The following is a 19,970-nucleotide window of genomic DNA, read 5'->3' on the forward strand; positions in this document are numbered from 1 at the left end:
AATCCGCCATAAGAGGGGGTTGGATAACCTCCTAGCAGATGCTTTGTCCAGGGTGTAGTATGCTTCGGTCCTTGTTGGGAAGTTATTTGGGGGAATAACTTCCTTTCGGGGGGGAGGTGTTACGTCGACTGCTGTCGCTGTGTTTATTATTTATTATATTTAATCTTGGTATTATGATTTTAGTGGTATTGTAGTATAAATATATATAGTATATATCTATTGGCTAATGTATATATGTATATATATTTATATGAGGTCTGTGTATTGCTGAACACTTGAGTCTTCACCATTATAATAGAATAGAGAGCGCCTTCTATTATGTATAATGTGTTTTTGCTCCACTGCAGGTCTGTTTGCCTTGTTAATGCCATCAGCAAGGGCTGGCAGTAGTTAAGGGTCTGCTGATTGCCTTGTTAATGCCATCAGCAAGGGCTGGCAGTAGTTAAGGGTCTGATCACCCCTTGGCTGTCCTATTGGTTGCCGGTCATGTGACACCCAGTGGCCATGGGTGCCCAGAGCACTATATATTCAGTCTGAACCTGACGATCGGGGAGGAACACCCCTATGGTCTTCCTCCGACCTGCCGCTACTATGTATACATGTTAACCACTAACTGTTAAACTTTTGTGTTGTTTCTCCCTTGGGAAAGGAGAGTTTGTTTATGTTAAACTTTTGTGTTGTTTCTCCCTTGGGAAAGGAGAGTTTGTTTACGTTAAGCTTTTGCCCTTTTGATTCTGTTTATGTTTATTGTCTTTTATTTTTAGTTATAGAGTCATCAACCTTGTAAACGTGCCTAAAGCACACTTTTAGGAGCGAATGTAATAAAACTTCATACTCTGACCATAGTTTCCGTTCCTCCTTAAACATGTTACCTACTCACCTTACCCCTAGACAGATGGGTTTGTAACAAGGGACAACCAATCAAAAGAAGGGGCGGAGCTAATTCAGGCCAATGAAGGTCAAGGAGTCCATACAGAGTCTGATGACACCACCCACGACTCTCTATGTCAAACCATTCAAAAGTTATAGCAGGAAATAGGGACAACCAATCAGAAGAAGGGGTGGGGCTAATTTTCACCAATTATGGTCAAGGACTCAATACCGAGTCCCATGACACCACCCACGACTCTTTATGTCAAACCATTCAAAAGTTATGGCAGAGAATAATATTCTAGGGGGCGCTGTTGAGCCGTTAGGCCACGCCCAGCAATGCAAACCATGAAATATCAAATGTATCGCCAGGCCTGGCTTGCATGCAAAATTTGGTGACTATCAAATATGGACCAATCAGAGGAAGGGGGGGCGCGCCTTTTGGCATCTAGCGTCGCCACGGTAACACTTTTGAAAGAGAAAAGTAATGCACGTAGTCGCAGGATGGAGACGCACATTTTGATGTATAACACACCTGGGTGCACGTTACGGTTCAGGCCGTATTAATTGCCGAAGGAATGGCATAAATTGCGCCAAAATTACACAATTAATTCAAAATGGCCGACTTCCTGTTCGGTTTTGGCCATGGCTCCAAGAGACTTTTCTTTAAGTTGTGCCATGATACAGGTGTGTAGCGATTTTCGTGCATGTACGTCAAACCGTATTGTGGGGCTTGAGGCACAAAGTTTTCCGGGGGGCGCTGTTGAGCCATTTTGCCACGCCCATTAATGCAAACTATTAAATATCACATTTATCGCCAGGCCTGGCTTGCGTGCTAAATTTGGTGCCTTTTGGGGAACTATCAAATATGGACCAATCAGATGAAGGGGGGGGTGCACTTGTTGGCGTCTAGCGTCGCCACGGTAACACTTTTTTTTTTTTTTTTTTTAAGATTTTTTTGGGCTCTAGTGGCCCTTTATTGGAGATGCAGACTGGAAAGGGGTAGAGAGAGAGAGAACGGGGAAGACACGCAGCAAAGGTGTGCGGGCTGGATTCGAACCTGCGACCACTGCAGGAGGACGACTGTAGCCTCAGTATATGGGCCGCTGCTTAACCCACTGCGCCACCGAGCTGCCCACGGTAACACTTTTGAAAAAGAAAAGTAATGCGTGTAGTCGCAGGATGGAGACGCACATTTTGATGTATAACACATCTGGGTGCACGTTACGGTTCGGGCCGTATTAATTCTCGAAGGAATGGCATAAATTGCTCCAAAATTACGTGATAAATTCAGAATGTTCAAAATGGCGACTTCCTGTTCGGTTTCGGCCATGGCGCCAAGAGACTTTTCTTTAAGTTGCGACATGATACAGGTGTGTACCGATTTTTGTTCATGTACGTCAAACCGTATTATGGGGCTTGAGGCACAAAGTTTTTTCTGTCTGAACCAACCAGATGAAGGGTGGGCGCGCTTTTTGGTGTCTAGCGTTGCCACGGTAACGCTTTTGAAAGAGAAAAGTAATGTGTGGTGTCGGAGGATGGAGACGCACATTTTGATGTATAACACACCTGGGTGCTCGTTACGGTTCGGCCGTATTAACTGCCGAAGGAATGGCATGAATTTCGCCAAAATGACACGATTAATTCAAAATGGCCGACATCCTGTTCAGTTTCGGGCATGACTCCAAGAGACTTTTCTTTAAGTTGTGCCATGATACTGGTGTGTACCGATTTTCGTGCATGTACGTCAAACCGTATCGTGGGGCTTGAGGCACAAAGTTTTCCGGGGGGCGCTGTTGAGCCATTTTGCCACGCCCATTAATGCAAACCATTAAATATCAAATTTTTCGCAAGGCCTGACTTGCATGCAAAATTTGGTGACTTTTTGGGCACGTTTAGGGGGGCAAAAAGGCCTTCCTTTCGTCAGAAGAAAGAAAAAAAATTCCTACAGATACAATAGGGCCTTTGCACTGAAGGTGCTCGGGCCCTAATAATTCCTGCAAATACAATAGGGCCTTCACACTGCAAGTGCTCGGGCCCTAATAATAACTAGACAAAATTCATTTGAAGTGCCACGGGACTACTGCCGGATGATTGCGGGGCTAATTTGCACCAATGAAGGTCAAGGATTCGATACACAGTCCAATGACACCACCCATGACTCTCTATGTCAAACCATTCAAAAGATATTGGACTATAAAATATCGGCCAATCAGAAGAAGGGGCGGGGCTAATTTGCACCAATGAGGGTCAAGGACTCGATACAGAGTCCAATGACACCACCCATGACTGTATGTCAAACCATTCAAAAGATATTGGACTATAATATATCGGCCAATCAGAAGAAGGGGCGGGGCTAATTTGCACCAATGAAGGTCAAGGACACGATACTGAGTCATATGACACCACCCATGACTCTGTAGGTCAAACCATTCAAAAGATATTGGACTATAACGTATTGGCCAATCAGAAGAAAGGGCGGGGCTAATTTGCACCAATGAGGGTCACAGACTCGATACTGAGTCATATGACACCACCCATGACTCTGTAGGTCAAACCATTCAAAAGATATTGGACTATAACGTATCGGCCAATCAGAAGAAAGGGCGGAGCTAATTTGCACCAATGAGGGTCAAGGACTCGATACTGAGTCATATGACACCACCCATGACTCTGTATGTCAAACCATTCAAAAGATATTGGACTATTACATTACCAGCTTCATTCATTCATTCATTCATTCATTCATTCATTCATTCATTCATTCATTCATTCACCAGTTTCAGCATTCATTCTTTACCAGCTTCAGCTTTCATTCATTCATTCCCAGCTTCAGCATTCATTCATTCATTCATCCATCCATCCTTTCATTCATTCCCAGCTTCAGCATTCATTAATTCATTCATTCATTCCCAGCTTCAGCATTCATTCATTCATTCATCCATCCATCCTTTCATTCATTCCCAGCTTCAGCATTCATTAATTCATTCATTCATTACCAGCATTCATTCATTCATTTTTTATTTATTTATTTATTTATTCATTCATTCATTCATCCATTCATTTCCAGCTTCAGCTTTCATTCATTCATTCATTCATTCATTCATTCATTCATTCATTCATTCATTCATTCCCAGCTTCAGCATTCATTCATCAATCCATTCATTCATCCTTTCATTCATTCCCAGCTTCAGAATTCATTAATTAATTCATTACCAGCTAAATTAATTCATTCATTCATTCATTCATTCATTCATTCATTCATTCATTCATTCATTCATTCATTATGTAGCAAGCGCAATGGATAACGACTTAATTGATAGGCTAATTGACCATTAATGAGAATTAGTGAAAATATTTAGAAAAACCAGGTTCGGCTGCTGAGCTCAATGTGTATAGTGTGAATGACCAACCAGAGGCAGAAACGTTTCAAGTTGAATATGCATATTAATATTTAAACAAACAAACAAAAAATACATTTGCATTAATATTGAAAATAACAAACTGGGGCCCTTTAAGTTGTTCAATGTTCAATGTTCAGTTCAGTCAGTCAGTTCAGACTTAAGGATTTGGGATTGGGACTGGGGTTTGGACTGGGGCTTGGGCAGAGGTTGGGACTGGGGTTTGGACTGGGGGGGGTTCTCCCTATTGGGGAGAAGGCACAAGCCTACCACACATGATGGGGACTGTGGGGGGAGAGTCCAGGCTCGATCTCAGGTTCAGTTCCAGGACTGGGGAAAGCTCACCATCTAACACAAAAAACCTGGCCTGAAAGGCCAGGTGAAACGAACCAAAAATCAGTATTTGTTGCAACAATTCAATCATTCATAAATCAAACAATTCTTCTTTTCAAATTCTTTTAACATGCTTTTAGATCATTTTAAATGCTTTTAAATGCTTTTCAAATGCTTTCAAATTGCTCTTTAAATGTTTTTAAATCACAATATTTTTCCAAAATCAATTACTTCATGAGCTCAAATAATCATTTCAAAACAAACCAAAAGTTATAAATCAACTCAAAATAAAAACAGCTCAAGCCATCAGATATACAAGCTCATTGTTCAGGCATTGTGGCCTGGTGAACATTCAACCATTAGCCTTCAAACATAGCTTTCGAACATTAGCTTTCAAACATAGCTTTTTTGTATCAACCTCAATATTAACCAATCGACCAAACCAATGACTATAGTTTGAGTAAAACTCACCGCTGAATAGGAATGATATCTCTTAGGCACACAGCTGGGCAGCACACCTAACACTGCTAACACTGCTTAAACACACCAAACATTTAGCTGGCAGGAAGTGGACTGAGGAGGAAGTGAAGGGGGATGTGACATCACTAAAAGCTTTGACTGTCAGGAACAGACAGGAGTGGTAACCATGGCTACCTGGGTTACACTTTCCCCCCCTTTTCTCAGGTACTTCCCTGTACATGTTAGTAGCTTAGTGTCAACTGGTTTTGGTCGATTGATCAGTACATTACGTAGAACACTGTTCGCATTTAGGAACACCTGGGCCTGTCAAGGCATATGCTAATGCAGTAGTTAACCCATGAAATAATGATTTTGCCGCATCTGATTGCCCAGGTTTTGAATAATGTAATCGGTCTGGTGGTTTTGAGGCTCTAGATGAACGCCTGACCTCAACCACGGGGAGGTCGTCACTATTGTCCGAGATTGAAGAATCCGAGGTAAGTGGTGCGTCCGGGGATTGGGTTATGTCTTCATGATCAGAGTCAGAACTTAGTTCTGGTGTTCCAGGTAAAGGTACGTTTTCTTGGGTTTCAGGGTCGTCAGGTAAGTATGAGTTTTCAGGGTTGTCATTGACATCAGGTGAGTTGGAATCAGGTAAGTTGGATAGGTTCAGAGGAGCATCCTCTGGTACTGCACCAGAGGATATGCTCTCCATGGGTGTTGGAACCATGAGAGATGGGTTTGGAACGTGAATTACTGTTGTGAATTTAGGAGGTTCAGAATTGTACCAGCGAGATGGGATGGTTTCCTCTTCATCTGATAGGTCTTCTGAGTTGGTAGGATTATCTGGTTGTGGGAGTGGTTTTGGTCTGAGTGGCTGTTTCTTCGGTTGAGATATTACAGGTGCAGGTAAGTACCCACAAGGGAGTAGAAGATCCCTGTGTAATGTTCGAGAAGGCTTGTCCTTGTTCTCAGGTCTGACGGTGTAAACAGGAAGAGTACCAGCTCTTTTAACAACGATGTACACGTCAGATTCCCATTTGTCTGCTAGTTTGTGTTTCCCTCTTAAGCGTACATTTCTGACCAAAACACGATCTCCAACAGATAATTCAGAGGCAGTGACATGCTTGTCAAATCTGGCTTTGTTTCTTTGCATGACTCTCTCTGCATTTCCAGTCGCTATTTTATAGCTTTCCTCCAGGTGAGATTTGAGATCTTGAACATATTGAGAATGAGAAGTAGTTTGGTTGTCTGTAACAGGCAGTCCAAAAGCTAAATCAATGGGGAGTCTCGGTTGACGTCCGAACATAAGTTCGTAAAGCGTGAATCCGGTGACATCATTCCTGGTGCAGTTGTATGCATGCACTAGTGGTTTGACAAAATCCTTCCAATTACTTTTGTCCTGTTCTGTTAGAGTTCCGAGCATGTTCAACAGTGTACGATTGAATCGTTCCACTGGGTTTCCTCTGGGGTGATATGGTGTTGTCCGGATTTTGCGTATTCCTGTTACTTTGCAAAGTTCCTTTATTGTTCGGGATTCAAAATCTGGTCCTTGATCACTGTGGAGTTTTTCAGGAATTCCGTAATGAATTAGAAAGTTATCCCATACACATTTGGCAACAGTTTTGGCTTTTTGATTTGGTGTGGGTATTGCAACAGCATATTTTGTGAAATGGTCCGTCATTACAAGAATGTCTTGGATCCTTCAATCTGGTTCCAGTGATAAGAAATCCATGCACACGAGTTCCAGCGGTCTTGTTGTCTTTATGTTGACAAGAGGTGCAGCCTTCTCAGGTAAGGATTTCCTTTTCACACACCTTTCACAGGTTTTGATCTTTGTGATTACATCAGCAGACATCCTTGGCCAATAAAATCTGGTTCGGACCAGATCAAGTGTCCTGTCCATTCCCATATGGCCCATACGGTCATGCAGACCAATGAGAACTTGGTTTCGCAGTTCTTGTGGTAAGACCAGTTGGAAAGAACATTGAGAACCGATTTGCCTCTTTCTTACAAGAACGTTGTTCCGGAGCTCCAAACGATTCAGTTCTTTAAGAAGAAGTGGCAGGTCGGGAAGTTCATCCCTCAAGGTAGGAGGGGGTGTGATTCCACTTTCCAGTTGAGTTATCACATGCTGTATGACTGGGTCAGTTCTTTGTTTTGCAGCAATCTCAGTTTCTGTAAGTTGAGGAATGACTGAGGATCCGAACTGCTGGTCATGTGTAAAACTGTCTGGGAGGGCTGTAAGGGACATGGAAAGGGATTGGACAAGAGTCTGTGTTGGGGGATAGGAACTGTAGACAAGCTGTCTGTCACAAATGGCTTGAACAGTGGGTTGGTCAATGGGAATGAGTTCAGAATCAGGCAAATGATGTTCCCAGAACTTTAGTATTCGCTCCCTTTCCTTTTGAGATTTGAAATCGTCCAACAGATCACCATGTGGTCTGCGGGAAAGCCCATCTGCATCAGCAGCTTGCTTGCCTGCTCGATACAGGATCTTGAAAGAATAGGTGGAAAGTGAGGCAAGCCACCTGTAGCTGGCTGCATCCAGTTTAGCTGTTGTCAAGAGGTAAGTAAGAGGATTACTGTCCGTTACAACTGTGAAATCATTTCCATATAGATAGTCACTGAACTTTTCAGTTACTGCCCATTTGAGAGCTAATGTGCTGGATAACGGGATTCACTGCGAGAGAGTCCTCTGCTCGCATAAGCAATGACTCTGTTCTGTCCTTCCTGCTCCTGATATAGCACAGCTCCCAGACCAATGGAGCTGGCATCAGTATGTAGTAGGTATGGTTTCTGGGAGTCAGCAAAAGCTAGAACTGGAGCAGTAGTGAGTTTCTGAATTACAGTGTCATAAGCCTCCTGACAAGCAGGTGTCCAACGGTTTCCAAAGTGCTCTTTGGGATTCAAATATTGTTCTGGTTTATTGTTGCTCTGAACTTTTTCTGGGATGGCGGGTAGCCAGACGTGAGATCATGGAGGGGTTTGACAATAACAGAATAGCCTTTTATGTATCTTCTGTAGTACCCCGCAAATCCAAGATAGGATCTGAGTTCCTTCAAGGTTTTGGGTACTGGCCAGGTAGTGAGTGCTTTAATCTTGTCTGGATCAGTCTCAACGCCATTGCGTGAAACTACATGTCCCAAGTATTTCACAGATGTTTGAAAAAACTTGCATTTTTCAACAGAGTTTGAGACCAAACTCTTTCAGCCGGTTGAGCACTTTCATTAGCCTTGCTTCATGTTCTTCCAAGGTAGGTGCAAAGATGATTAAATCATCAATGAAGACAAGGACCTCCTTCAAGTTCATTTCTCCCATGCATTTCTCCATTAGCCTTTGAAAAGTGCTCGGTGCATTCGTTACTCCTTGGGGCATGCGATTCCATTCCCAAAATCCCAAGGGACATACAAAGGCAGTTTTTACTTTATCTGCTTCCTCCATTTCAATTTGGTAATAACCTGATTTTAGGTCGAGTACCGAGAACCATTCAGAGCCAGAGAGGGCTGTGAAGGCATCTTCAAGTTTTGGCAAGGCATAAGCATCCTTGATGGTCTGTAAGTTCAACTTCCTGTAATCAATGCAAAGTCGTACAGTGCAATTTTTCTTCCTTACCACCACGATGGGTGATGCAAAGGGTGATTCAGATTCACGGATCATTCCGCTTTCAAAGAGTTCCTGCAGATGTGTGCGAACAGCATCAACATCTTGAGGATGGATGGGTCTTGGCCTCTGCTTGAATGGAGTTTCATCTGAAAGTTTGATTCGGTGAGTAACTTTATCAGTTTTGCCAAAGTCAAGGTCATGTTTAGCAAAGACTTCTGGGATGCTGCTAAGCTTTGCTGTAATGCGCTCTCTCCATCCAGATGAGAGAGGTGAGTCACCGAAGTTGAAGTTCAGTGACTGAGATGAAGAATGCACTGAATCAGATGCAATTTGCTCTTTTATAATGACGGTGTTGATTGCACTCATTTGTGCAATAGGAGATCTGGCAGGGATGATAACATCATGATCAGATTCATTGCTCACAATGACAGGCAACTGACAGGGTTGATGTTTAGAACAGTCAACCAAGCATGCTTGAACAATCAAGCTGCCAGGTAAAGAGAATGAGCATGGATGCTCAATAACAGCGTTTTGCAAAAAGCAATTGGCAGATGTTCCTTCCAGAACCACTGTTCCTCTTGGAGGAATGGTTTGGGGATTCTTGCCGTGGAGTCTGATTACACCATGATTGGATTGGTTGTATCTCAGCTCAAGAATCTTCAGTACCGCTCTGTACCCATATGGGAGTGAATGATTCATTGGCAGATTGTCTTCCAGACTTCTCTCATAGAGAACATCAAGTGTGTTCGTGCCAATAAGAACCAAGGACTGCATTGATTGGACATCAGGTACCACCAAAGCAAGAGTGTGTATGTCTATGGACGTGCCAAGGAACTCAGCAGGAAAAGTAACATCAAGTTCGATGTAGCCCATGTAAGGCACACTCTGACCATTAGCCCCCTCAACTTCCAGTAATTCAACCAGTGGTTTGATTTCTTGGTCAGAAAGGAAACTGGAATAAAAGGAATGGGGGACCGTTGTCAACTGAGATCCTGTATCTAATAGACAGTTGAATTGTGTTCCTTTGATGAACACTTGTGCTGTGCTTTTGGTACCGATGAGTCCTTTTGGTAATTTGCAGATATGAGAAGTGGGTTGTGATTGTTTACAATTCACGGGACATTGGTTCACTGCAGCCTCTGGTTGTCCCTCCACAGAGACTGCTTTCAGTTTGATTTATTCGTTTTGTTCTTCATGTCCCATGTCTGTTGTAGTTGCTTTTTCTTTTCCGTCACCAAAGTGGGATTGGCTGCATTACTGCAGAATGTAATGATGTGACCGTCCTCACCACACTTGAAACAGTACCAAGGCCTTGGTCTGGTAGAGGACTGGGGCACAGCATAAGCAGATGGTTTAGCCTTTGATGATGTGGCTTTTGTTTTTTTCTGCAAAAGCAGTGATGTCAATTGATTCTGCAGTTCATTCATTTGCTTCTGGAGATCTTTAATTGCATTGCCGTCATGTTCTGATGTTGCACCACAGGCACATGCACTGTGTGAGCTCAAGTGAACATGTTTCTTGGATGTACTTGATTGTTTTTTCATGCGTGTTTCTTTTGCCAGATGTCTGTCTTCCTCAGTGCGCAGCAAGACCAGTAGCTCTGAAAAGGAAGGATGGTGTTCCTTTTTCTGTTCAAGCAGATTTGTTATTACTGCATTTTCCAGGCATCCACGACTAAATTGTCGGATGAGATGTTTCTCTGCTTCAGCAGACTGAACTCCGCCTCTTTTCACTACAGTATTCAAGGTAAGTTGTAGACGCTGTAGATAGGCGGAGTATTTTTCATCTTGATTTTGATAAGTAGTCAAGAATTGAGCGAAAAGCTCGTCTCCATCCTGAACAGGAGCAAAGGCTGCGTCAAGAACCTGTAAATATGTAGCAGGTACAGCTTCAGGTCCAAGACCTTTAATTACCTCGGCTGCAGGAGACAGCAAGCTCAAGAAGATGCGCCTCGTGACATTCATGGCAGACATGCTAGGGTCTGCGAGCAATATATCGATTTGAGAACGCCAGGTCTCATAGTCTGTTTCGTTACTGGGTTTCTCTGGTTTCCCAGAGAAAGCCCGAAGTTTGAGTGGGGACATTGAATGAGAAGTGAAATCCTCTTTCCTCAAAATATGTTCCACCACAACTGTCTGTACTTCAGGGGGATTCAAATCATCAGCTGAGAGGGAAACTGTTCTGGTAACACGTCTTGTGTTTCCATTTCCTGTGTTTTCATTTCCTATTTCTCCTCCTTTTCAACTTTGAGAACAGCAGTCACTTCCTCCTCACTGGATTCTTTCAGTTCCTTGCTCATATGAGTGAGCATGTCCTTTAACACGCTCTCAAAACTCTTGCCAGTAGACATGGCTACATCAGTAATTTGTTTGAGATATTTTTCAGTGTGTGTACCACCCACAATAGCTGTGTACTCATTTGCAAGAGATGTTATATTATAGACAACTCCTTCATCCTCCATTTCTTGCACCATTGGTAACAGTGACTCTGAAGTGATTAGGGCGGAGTCATCTTCAAACTCAACGACCAGGTTTTTGTGTTTAGTATCCAGAGGGTCTTCAACCCTTTCAATAGGCCCAAAGGTTGTTGTTAAAATGTCAAGAAGTTTGCGATCTGTCTCTGATGTGTTTGTGTCACTTTTGACAAGCACTGAATTGGCTAAATTAACCCCAAGTTTAACAAACTCCATTTTGACATGAAAATATGCAAATGAACCAAAAAAATCAAAGGTATTCACACTTGTTGAGCTCCTGGCTAGCTCACCAAGCTGTAGCAAGCGCAATGGATAACGACTTAATTGATAGGCTAATTGACCATTAATGAGAATTAGTGAAAATATTTAGAAAAACCAGGTTCGGCTGCTGAGCTCAATGTGTATAGTGTGAATGACCAACCAGAGGCAGAAACGTTTCAAGTTGAATATGCATATTAATATTTAAACAAACAAACAAAAAACACATTTGCATTAATATTGAAAATAACAAACTGGGGCCCTTTAAGTTGTTCAATGTTCAATGTTCAGTTCAGTCAGTCAGTTCAGACTTAAGGATTTGGGATTGGGACTGGGGTTTGGACTGGGGCTTGGGCAGAGGTTGGGACTGGGGTTTGGACTGGGGGGTTCTCCCTATTGGGGAGAAGGCACGAGCCTACCACACATGATGGGGACTGTGGGAGGAGAGTCCAGGCTCGATCTCAGGTTCAGTTCCAGGACTGGGGAAAGCTCACCATCTAACACAAAAAACCTGGCCTGAAAGGCCAGGTGAAACGAACCAAAAATCAGTATTTTGTTGCAACAATTCAATCATTCATAAATCAAACAATTCTTCTTTTCAAATTCTTTTAGCATGCTTTTAGATAATTTTAAATGCTTTTCAAATGCTTTCAAATTGCTCTTTAAATGTTTTTAAATCACAATATTTTTCCAAAATCAATTACTTCATGAGCTCAAATAATCATTTCAAAACAAACCAAAAGTTATAAATCAACTCAAAATAAAAACAGCTCAAGCCATCAGATATACAAGCTCATTGTTCAGGCATTGTGGCCTGGTGAACATTTAACCATTAGCCTTCAAACATAGCTTTCGAACATTAGCTTTCAAACATAGCTTTTTTGTATCAACCTCAATATTAACCAATCGACCAAACCAATGACTATAGTTTGAGTAAAACTCACCGCTGAATAGGAATGATATCTCTTAGGCACACAGCTGGGCAGCACACCTAACACTGCTAACACTGCTTAAACACACCAAACATTTAGCTGGCAGGAAGTGGACTGAGGAGGAAGTGAAGGGGGATGTGACATCACTAAAAGCTTTGACTGTCAGGAACAGACAGGAGTGGTAACCATGGCTACCTGGGTTACACTTTCCCCCCCTTTTCTCAGGTACTTCCCTGTACATGTTAGTAGCTTAGTGTCAACTGGTTTTGGTCGATTGATCAGTACATTACGTAGAACACTGTTCGCATTTAGGAACACCTGGGCCTGTCAAGGCATATGCTAATGCAGTAGTTAACCCATGAAATAATGATTTTGCCGCATCTGATTGCCCAGGTTTTGAATAATGTAATCGGTCTGGTGGTTTTGAGGCTCTAGATGAACGCCTGACCTCAACCACGGGGAGGTCGTCACTATTGTCCGAGATTGAAGAATCCGAGGTAAGTGGTGCGTCCGGGGATTGGGTTATGTCTTCATGATCAGAGTCAGAACTTAGTTCTGGTGTTCCAGGTAAAGGTACGTTTTCTTGGGTTTCAGGGTCGTCAGGTAAGTATGAGTTTTCAGGGTTGTCATTGACATCAGGTGAGTTGGAATCAGGTAAGTTGGATATGTTCAGAGGAGCATCCTCTGGTACTGCACCAGAGGATATGCTCTCCATGGGTGTTGGAACCATGAGAGATGGGTTTGGAACGTGAATTACTGTTGTGAATTTAGGAGGTTCAGAATTGTACCAGCGAGATGGGATGGTTTCCTCTTCATCTGATAGGTCTTCTGAGTTGGTAGGATTATCTGGTTGTGGGAGTGGTTTTGGTCTGAGTGGCTGTTTCTTCGGTTGAGATATTACAGGTGCAGGTAAGTACCCACAAGGGAGTAGAAGATCCCTGTGTAATGTTCGAGAAGGCTTGTCCTTGTTCTCAGGTCTGACGGTGTAAACAGGAAGAGTACCAGCTCTTTTAACAACGATGTACACGTCAGATTCCCATTTGTCTGCTAGTTTGTGTTTCCCTCTTAAGCGTACATTTCTGACCAAAACACGATCTCCAACAGATAATTCAGAGGCAGTGACATGCTTGTCAAATCTGGCTTTGTTTCTTTGCATGACTCTCTCTGCATTTCCAGTCGCTATTTTATAGCTTTCCTCCAGGTGAGATTTGAGATCTTGAACATATTGAGAATGAGAAGTAGTTTGGTTGTCTGTAACAGGCAGTCCAAAAGCTAAATCAATGGGGAGTCTCGGTTGACGTCCGAACATAAGTTCGTAAAGCGTGAATCCGGTGACATCATTCCTGGTGCAGTTGTATGCATGCACTAGTGGTTTGACAAAATCCTTCCAATTACTTTGTTCAATGTTCAGTTCAGTCAGTCAGTTCAGACTTAAGGATTTGGGATTGGGACTGGGGTTTGGACTGGGGCTTGGGCAGAGGTTGGGACTGGGGTTTGGACTGGGGGGGGTTCTCCCTATTGGGGAGAAGGCACAAGCCTACCACACATGATGGGGACTGTGGGAGGAGAGTCCAGGCTCGATCTCAGGTTCAGTTCCAGGACTGGGGAAAGCTCACCAACTAACACAAAAAACCTGGCCTGAAAGGCCAGGTGAAACGAACCAAAAATCAGTATTTGTTGCAACAATTCAATCATTCATAAATCAAACAATTCTTTTTCAATTCTTTTAGCATGCTTTTAGATCATTTTAAATGCTTTTAAATGCTTTTTAAATGCTTTCAAATTGCTCTTTAAATGTTTTTAAATCACAATATTTTTCCAAAATCAATTACTTCATGAGCTCAAATAATCATTTCAAAACAAACCAAAAGTTATAAATCAACTCAAAATAAAAACAGCTCAAGCCATCAGATATACAAGCTCATTGTTCAGGCATTGTGGCCTGGTGAACATTCAACCATTAGCCTTCAAACATAGCTTTCGAACATTAGCTTTCAAACATAGCTTTTTTGTATCAACCTCAATATTAACCAATCGACCAAACCAATGACTATAGTTTGAGTAAAACTCACCGCTGAATAGGAATGATATCTCTTAGGCACACAGCTGGGCAGCACACCTAACACTGCTAACACTGCTTAAACACACCAAACATTTAGCTGGCAGGAAGTGGACTGAGGAGGAAGTGGAGGGGGATGTGACATCACTAAAAGCTTTGACTGTCAGGAACAGACAGGAGTGGTAACCATGGCTACCTGGGTTACAATTACCAGCTTCATTCATTCATTCATTCATTCATTCATTCATTCATTCATTCATTCATTCATTCATTCATTCATTCATTCATTCATTCCCAGTATATATATATATATATATATATATATATATATATATATATATATATATATATATATATATATATATATATATATATATATATATATACATATATATACCATTAACCTGTTCCCAGCAGGACTGGGGGTCATCTAAGGTCAAAAGGTCAGGGTTCAGATTTCTCCATTTTCCAGGTAAAGTATATGAAGCCTGTACTGACTGGGTCATGGGACAAGTTCTTGGTCACATGACCCAGGGATGACTCATCAGAACAGAGAAGATTCTAGATCCTTCAGAAGCCTACTACTTTATATACAGATGGAGCGGGAATGACTCAGATAGATTTTCGGTTTAGACAAGCCTCAAATAACTCCACCTTGTTATCAAACCGTAGCTCTTAGCAGAAAAACGAAAACATTATGAGAGACAGAGAACCCAGCAGATTCTGTCAATCTTATTTTCATTCAGATATTCCTTAAAATGTGTTAGTAACGGCAGTTTGAAAACAAAAATGTTTTTTTGAAGAAAACTTTTTTTGACATTGCAGTCAATGGAGACCGTGGCAGGAAATGGCATGTCTGTTGGCCCCCCCGTTCAAGTTTTGTGCACACCACGCCTGTCAAAGTCACATTATTTGAATCTCAACATCTATGTCTACATTCTGACCAAAAATTATCTTTCTAGCTTTTACAGTTTGGCCGTGGGCTCGAGTTACAAATAAAAATTATGTTCATTTTTTGAATGTTTCCTCACTCTAAACAATTAGAACCTACCCTCTAGATTTGACAAAAAAGTGATTTCCAGTCCTCGCTTGAGGGCTCATATCTTGAAAAGTGTACATTTTAGGAAAAAACAGTTTCAGGTTTTGAGAGAGAAGAGAAGTTTTCCTCCGTTTTGAAGTTTGAATGACAGTTCTACGTGCAAGTATGAGAAAGATATGTGACTCAGAAAAAAGGTGAATTTTGTCTTTTTTCTCGACATTTTCCCATCCGCTTTGAATGGCGCCATAGGAATACATGGGCAAATGATCTCCCCATTAGTTTGGAAATTTGGAAATGTTTTTGCACTTCGTGCAAAAACTATTTGTGCCATCGCTCTGAAAATCCAGAGGACTGTAGTTAAATTCAGGGCCTACAACTTTCTACATCGGTTCAGAATTTTTCGAGTAACGGTGTGCGAGTGGTGAGGCCCCAAACTTCTCGCAATGCGTTCCGGATGGGGCAAAAAGCGCACGTTTCTGCACGTTGCGCAAAAACGTGCACACCAATCGCTAATAAAAGTCATACCAATCGATTCCCAATTAAGGCGCACGTTTCTACGTTTTTACTTTTCGCGTTTTCTCCAAGCTGCGGGACTAGTTACGCGCCGAAGTTTATACGGAAGAATATGGAATAAATAAATAATAAGCCTGAGCAATATTAAGAGCACGAGGCACTCCTCCTTCAGAGCTAGCATCCAGCTCTGGAGGAGTCGTGCCTCGTGTGGCAGCCGTGGCACTAATAATAAGCCTGAGCAATATTAAGATACTCCTCCATAGCTCCGCAATATTGCTGAGCTATGGAGGAGTTGTGCCTCGTGGCGCAGCCGTGGCACTAATAATAAGAAAAGGGAAACCTTTTCTGTATACTAATATATCGCCTTCATTTTCATGTTTTTCCTCATTTTTTCGGGCGTGTTTTATTTTTTGTGGATTTTTTTTTTCCACATCCGAGCGGGGTCATTCTGTACACCCACTGGTGTGACATGGGACTTTTGCGACTTTAGCTTGTTAGCAAAATGCTAGCAACATTGCCCTTTGGGCCATTCTGGACGATTGCAATATGGTGATGCCATTACTTGGCATGCCCATAATAATAAAAAAAGGGAAACCTTTCTGTATACTAATATATCGCCTTCATTTTTCAGGTTTTTCGGGCCGTGTTTTACTTTTGGGGGATTTTTCTTTTCCACATCAGAGCGGGGTCATGCTGTACACCCGCTGGTGCGCAGTGGGACTTTTGCGACTTTAGCTTGTTAGCAAAATGCTAGCAACATTGCCATTTGGGCCATTCTGGACAATTGCAATATGGCCATGCCACTACTTGGCACGCCCATAATAAGAAAAGGGAAACCTTTTCTGTATACTAATATATCGCCGTCATTTTTCAGGTTTTTCTGGCCGTGTTTTACTTTTAGGGGATTTTTCTTTTCCATATCAGAGCGGGGTCATGCTGTACACCCGCTGGTGCGCACTGGGACTTTTGCAACTTTAGCTTGTTAGCAAAATGCTAGCAACATTGCCCTTTGGGCCATTCTGGACGATTGCAATATGGTCATGCGACTACTTGGCATGCCCATAATAATAAACATCACAGATACAATAGGGTCCTCGCATCTTCAGTGCTCGAGCCTAATTATTCAAATTCACTTTCTAGTGGCACATATTTCTGCCCATAGTTTCACACAGACTTCAGAATTTGTTGAATTGGTCTGATAAATATACATAATTCAATCATTCTTATCTTTAACTAAATGTAAGATATTAACTGATAAACTCAGTTTTAACAGAATTATTAGGTGTTTGCAAGTTATGTCAAATTATAAATGGCACATTACTAAAAGTAAAGTATTTTAATATGTTCTGCTCTCAGAAAACATAATTTAACTCTTTATAACATAGAAGGATCATTATGATGAAAACCTCAGGAATCTTGCATAAATGATATAAAACTGGACACATGATATAAAGTCCAGCAGTTCTCCACAGATCCATTCTGGTGTTAATAATTGTTGCTAGATCAGCCTCTGATCTCTAAAATGCTGCTTTGAACAATATTTGAACATCAACACTAATCAGAAGGATTGGTGTGTATGTTGGTGTTTTAATCTTAATCTAGTGTCAGACTTGGACCAGAAAAGCTCAGGATGTTCAGTAAAGGTGAACATGTCAGAGGAACAACCAGGAACCCACATCATGGATGTAACAAAACTGTAAAACCTGTTTTATAAAGTCCAGATACGGTGGTGACCCACATGGACCTGATGACAAAGTTGATATTTGAAGAAACACTTCTCTGATGAGACTCGAACATGTTTTACTTTTTTTTCAGGTTGGAGAACTGCTGGTTGTCAGAGATCAGCTGTTCTTCTCTGGGCCCAGCTCTGAAGTCCAACCCCTCCCATCTGAAACTTCTGGACCTGAGCAGGAACGACGACCTGCAGGATTCAGGAGTGAAACATCTGAGTGGATTTCTGGAGAGTCCAGACTGCAGACTGGAGTATCTGAGGTCAGACATGTTTTAGTTGTGTGTTCAGATGAATCTGATGTGAAAGTTGTGTTGACTCTAAACTGCAGACATCAGGCAGATCTTCTACTGATCGCGGTTGGATTAGTTTCATGGCTGATCATCTTGGTGTAGTTTTTCTGGGACAGTTCGGAGGTTTGTTGCATGAAAGTAGAAAGAATAAGTCCAGGATGTGTGAGAAAGGCTTGACATCTCAAGATGATCCAGGATGAGGAGGTGCAGCTATGTGAAGCCAGGTTGAACTAATCCTGGTACATGCACGTTGACATCTGTCTTAAGCAGACCGTGAGGTCGGTCCCAGACGTCCTGGTTCACAAATGGAGGACGAGTGTCGCTGATGTTTCACCAAGTGAACAACAGCTTCTAATGAAAACGTACGAGGAGCTTAAACAGCTGATACATTCAGAAATGTCCTCCAGACGCTGTTAATAAACTCAGAGAGTCTGACAGACAACAGTGGACAGACTGAATGTGTAGTCACCCAACATATGAGCTGTAGAGCTCATTTACTGAATAACTTCTTACTGTGGATGAAATCAGTCAAACCAACGTTGGCTTTCTTTGACTAGCATTAAATTTCTCACTCACTCACTCATCTTCTTCTGCTTGTCCGTTCCGTGGGGGCAGCAGCCTCAGCAGAGATGCCCAGACTTCCTTCACCCCAGACACTTCCTCCATCTCTTCCTCCAGCTCTTCCTCCAGCTCTTCCGGGGGGACTCCGAGACGTTCCCAGGCCAGCCGAAAGACATAGTCTCTCCAGCGTGTCCTGGGTCTTCCCCGGGGTCTCCTCCCGGAGGGACATGCCTGGAACACCTCCCTAGGGAGGAGGGACATGCCTGGAACACCTCCCTAGGGAGGCGTCCAGGAGGCATCCGGTACAGATGCCCAAGCCACCTCAGCTGACTCCTCTCAATGTGGAGGAGCAGCGGCTCGACTCCGAGCTCCTCCCGGGTGACCGAACTCCTCACCCTATCTCTAAGGGAGGAAACTCATCTCTAAGGGAGGAAACTCATCTGTAAGGGAGGAAACTCATCTCTAAGGGAGGAAACTCATCTCTAAGGGAGGAAACTCATCTCTAAGGGAGGAAACTCATCTCTAAGGGAGGAAACTCATCTCTAAGGGAGCGTCCAGCCACCCTGCAGAGGAAACTCATCTCTAAGGGAGGAAACACATCTCTAAGGGAGGAAACTCCTCTCTACCGGTCGCTACCCAAAGTTCATGACCATAGGTGAGGGTAGGGGCGTAGATTGACCGGTAAATCGAGAGCTTCTCCTTTCGACTCAGCTCCTTCTTCACCACGATGGTCCAGTACATCGACCGCATAACTGCGGACGCTGCACCGATCCGTCTGTCAATCTCCCGCTCCATCGTTCCCTCACTCGTGAACAAGATCCCGAGATACTTGAACTCCTCCACCTGAGGCAGGACTTCCCCACCCACCCGGAGAAGGCATGCCACCCTTTTCCGGTCGAGAACCATGGCCTCGGTCTTGGAGGTGCTGATTCTCATCCCTGCCGCGTCGCACTCGGCCGCAAACCGCCCCAGCACATGCTGGAGGTCCCAGTCCGATGAAGCCAACAGGACAACATCATCTGCAAAAAGCAGAGATGAAATCCTGTGGTTCCCAAACCGGATCCCCTCCGGCCCCTGGCTGCGCCTAGAAATCCTGTCCATAAAAATTATGGATAAATTTCATTTCAACAAATACAAGTTTACCAGATATAAAACTCTGAACATGGAAAACATCTCTTTCTAGGTTTTTAATATCATATTTGAATAAGTCTGTTAAGATCATTTCATCCAGGTGACAGCAAGACATAAGGTGCAACAAATAATGTATTTTTATGGTTTTCAGAGTGTAAAACTAAATATAAATACACGTGTGTTGAAGTAAGAAAAGTGAAATAAAGCTGTCATCAACTTTCTAATTCTCATCTATGTGGAGCCTGTAAGATGATGAAGATGATGCTGAATTGTAATTTATCTGTTGTTGTGCAACAAGTAGTGCTGTTCAGTT

At 42.7% G+C, this 19,970-nt stretch overlaps 1 protein-coding gene across 1 annotated transcript in view; it reads left to right on the forward strand.

Moving 5' to 3' along the window:
- The window catches only part of LOC133456870 (NACHT, LRR and PYD domains-containing protein 12-like), a 102,625-nt gene that overhangs the window by 39,821 nt on the left and 42,834 nt on the right, over positions 1–19,970 (forward strand). Inside the window, exon 6 of the mRNA XM_061735548.1 lies at positions 17,759–17,935. Coding sequence (XP_061591532.1) covers positions 17,759–17,935 — 177 coding nt within the window. The remainder of the gene's footprint in view (positions 1–17,758; positions 17,936–19,970) is intronic.

This window comes from Cololabis saira, chromosome 2 (genome assembly GCF_033807715.1).
Source record: "Cololabis saira isolate AMF1-May2022 chromosome 2, fColSai1.1, whole genome shotgun sequence".
In the NCBI taxonomy this organism is placed as follows: domain Eukaryota; kingdom Metazoa; phylum Chordata; class Actinopteri; order Beloniformes; family Belonidae; genus Cololabis; species Cololabis saira.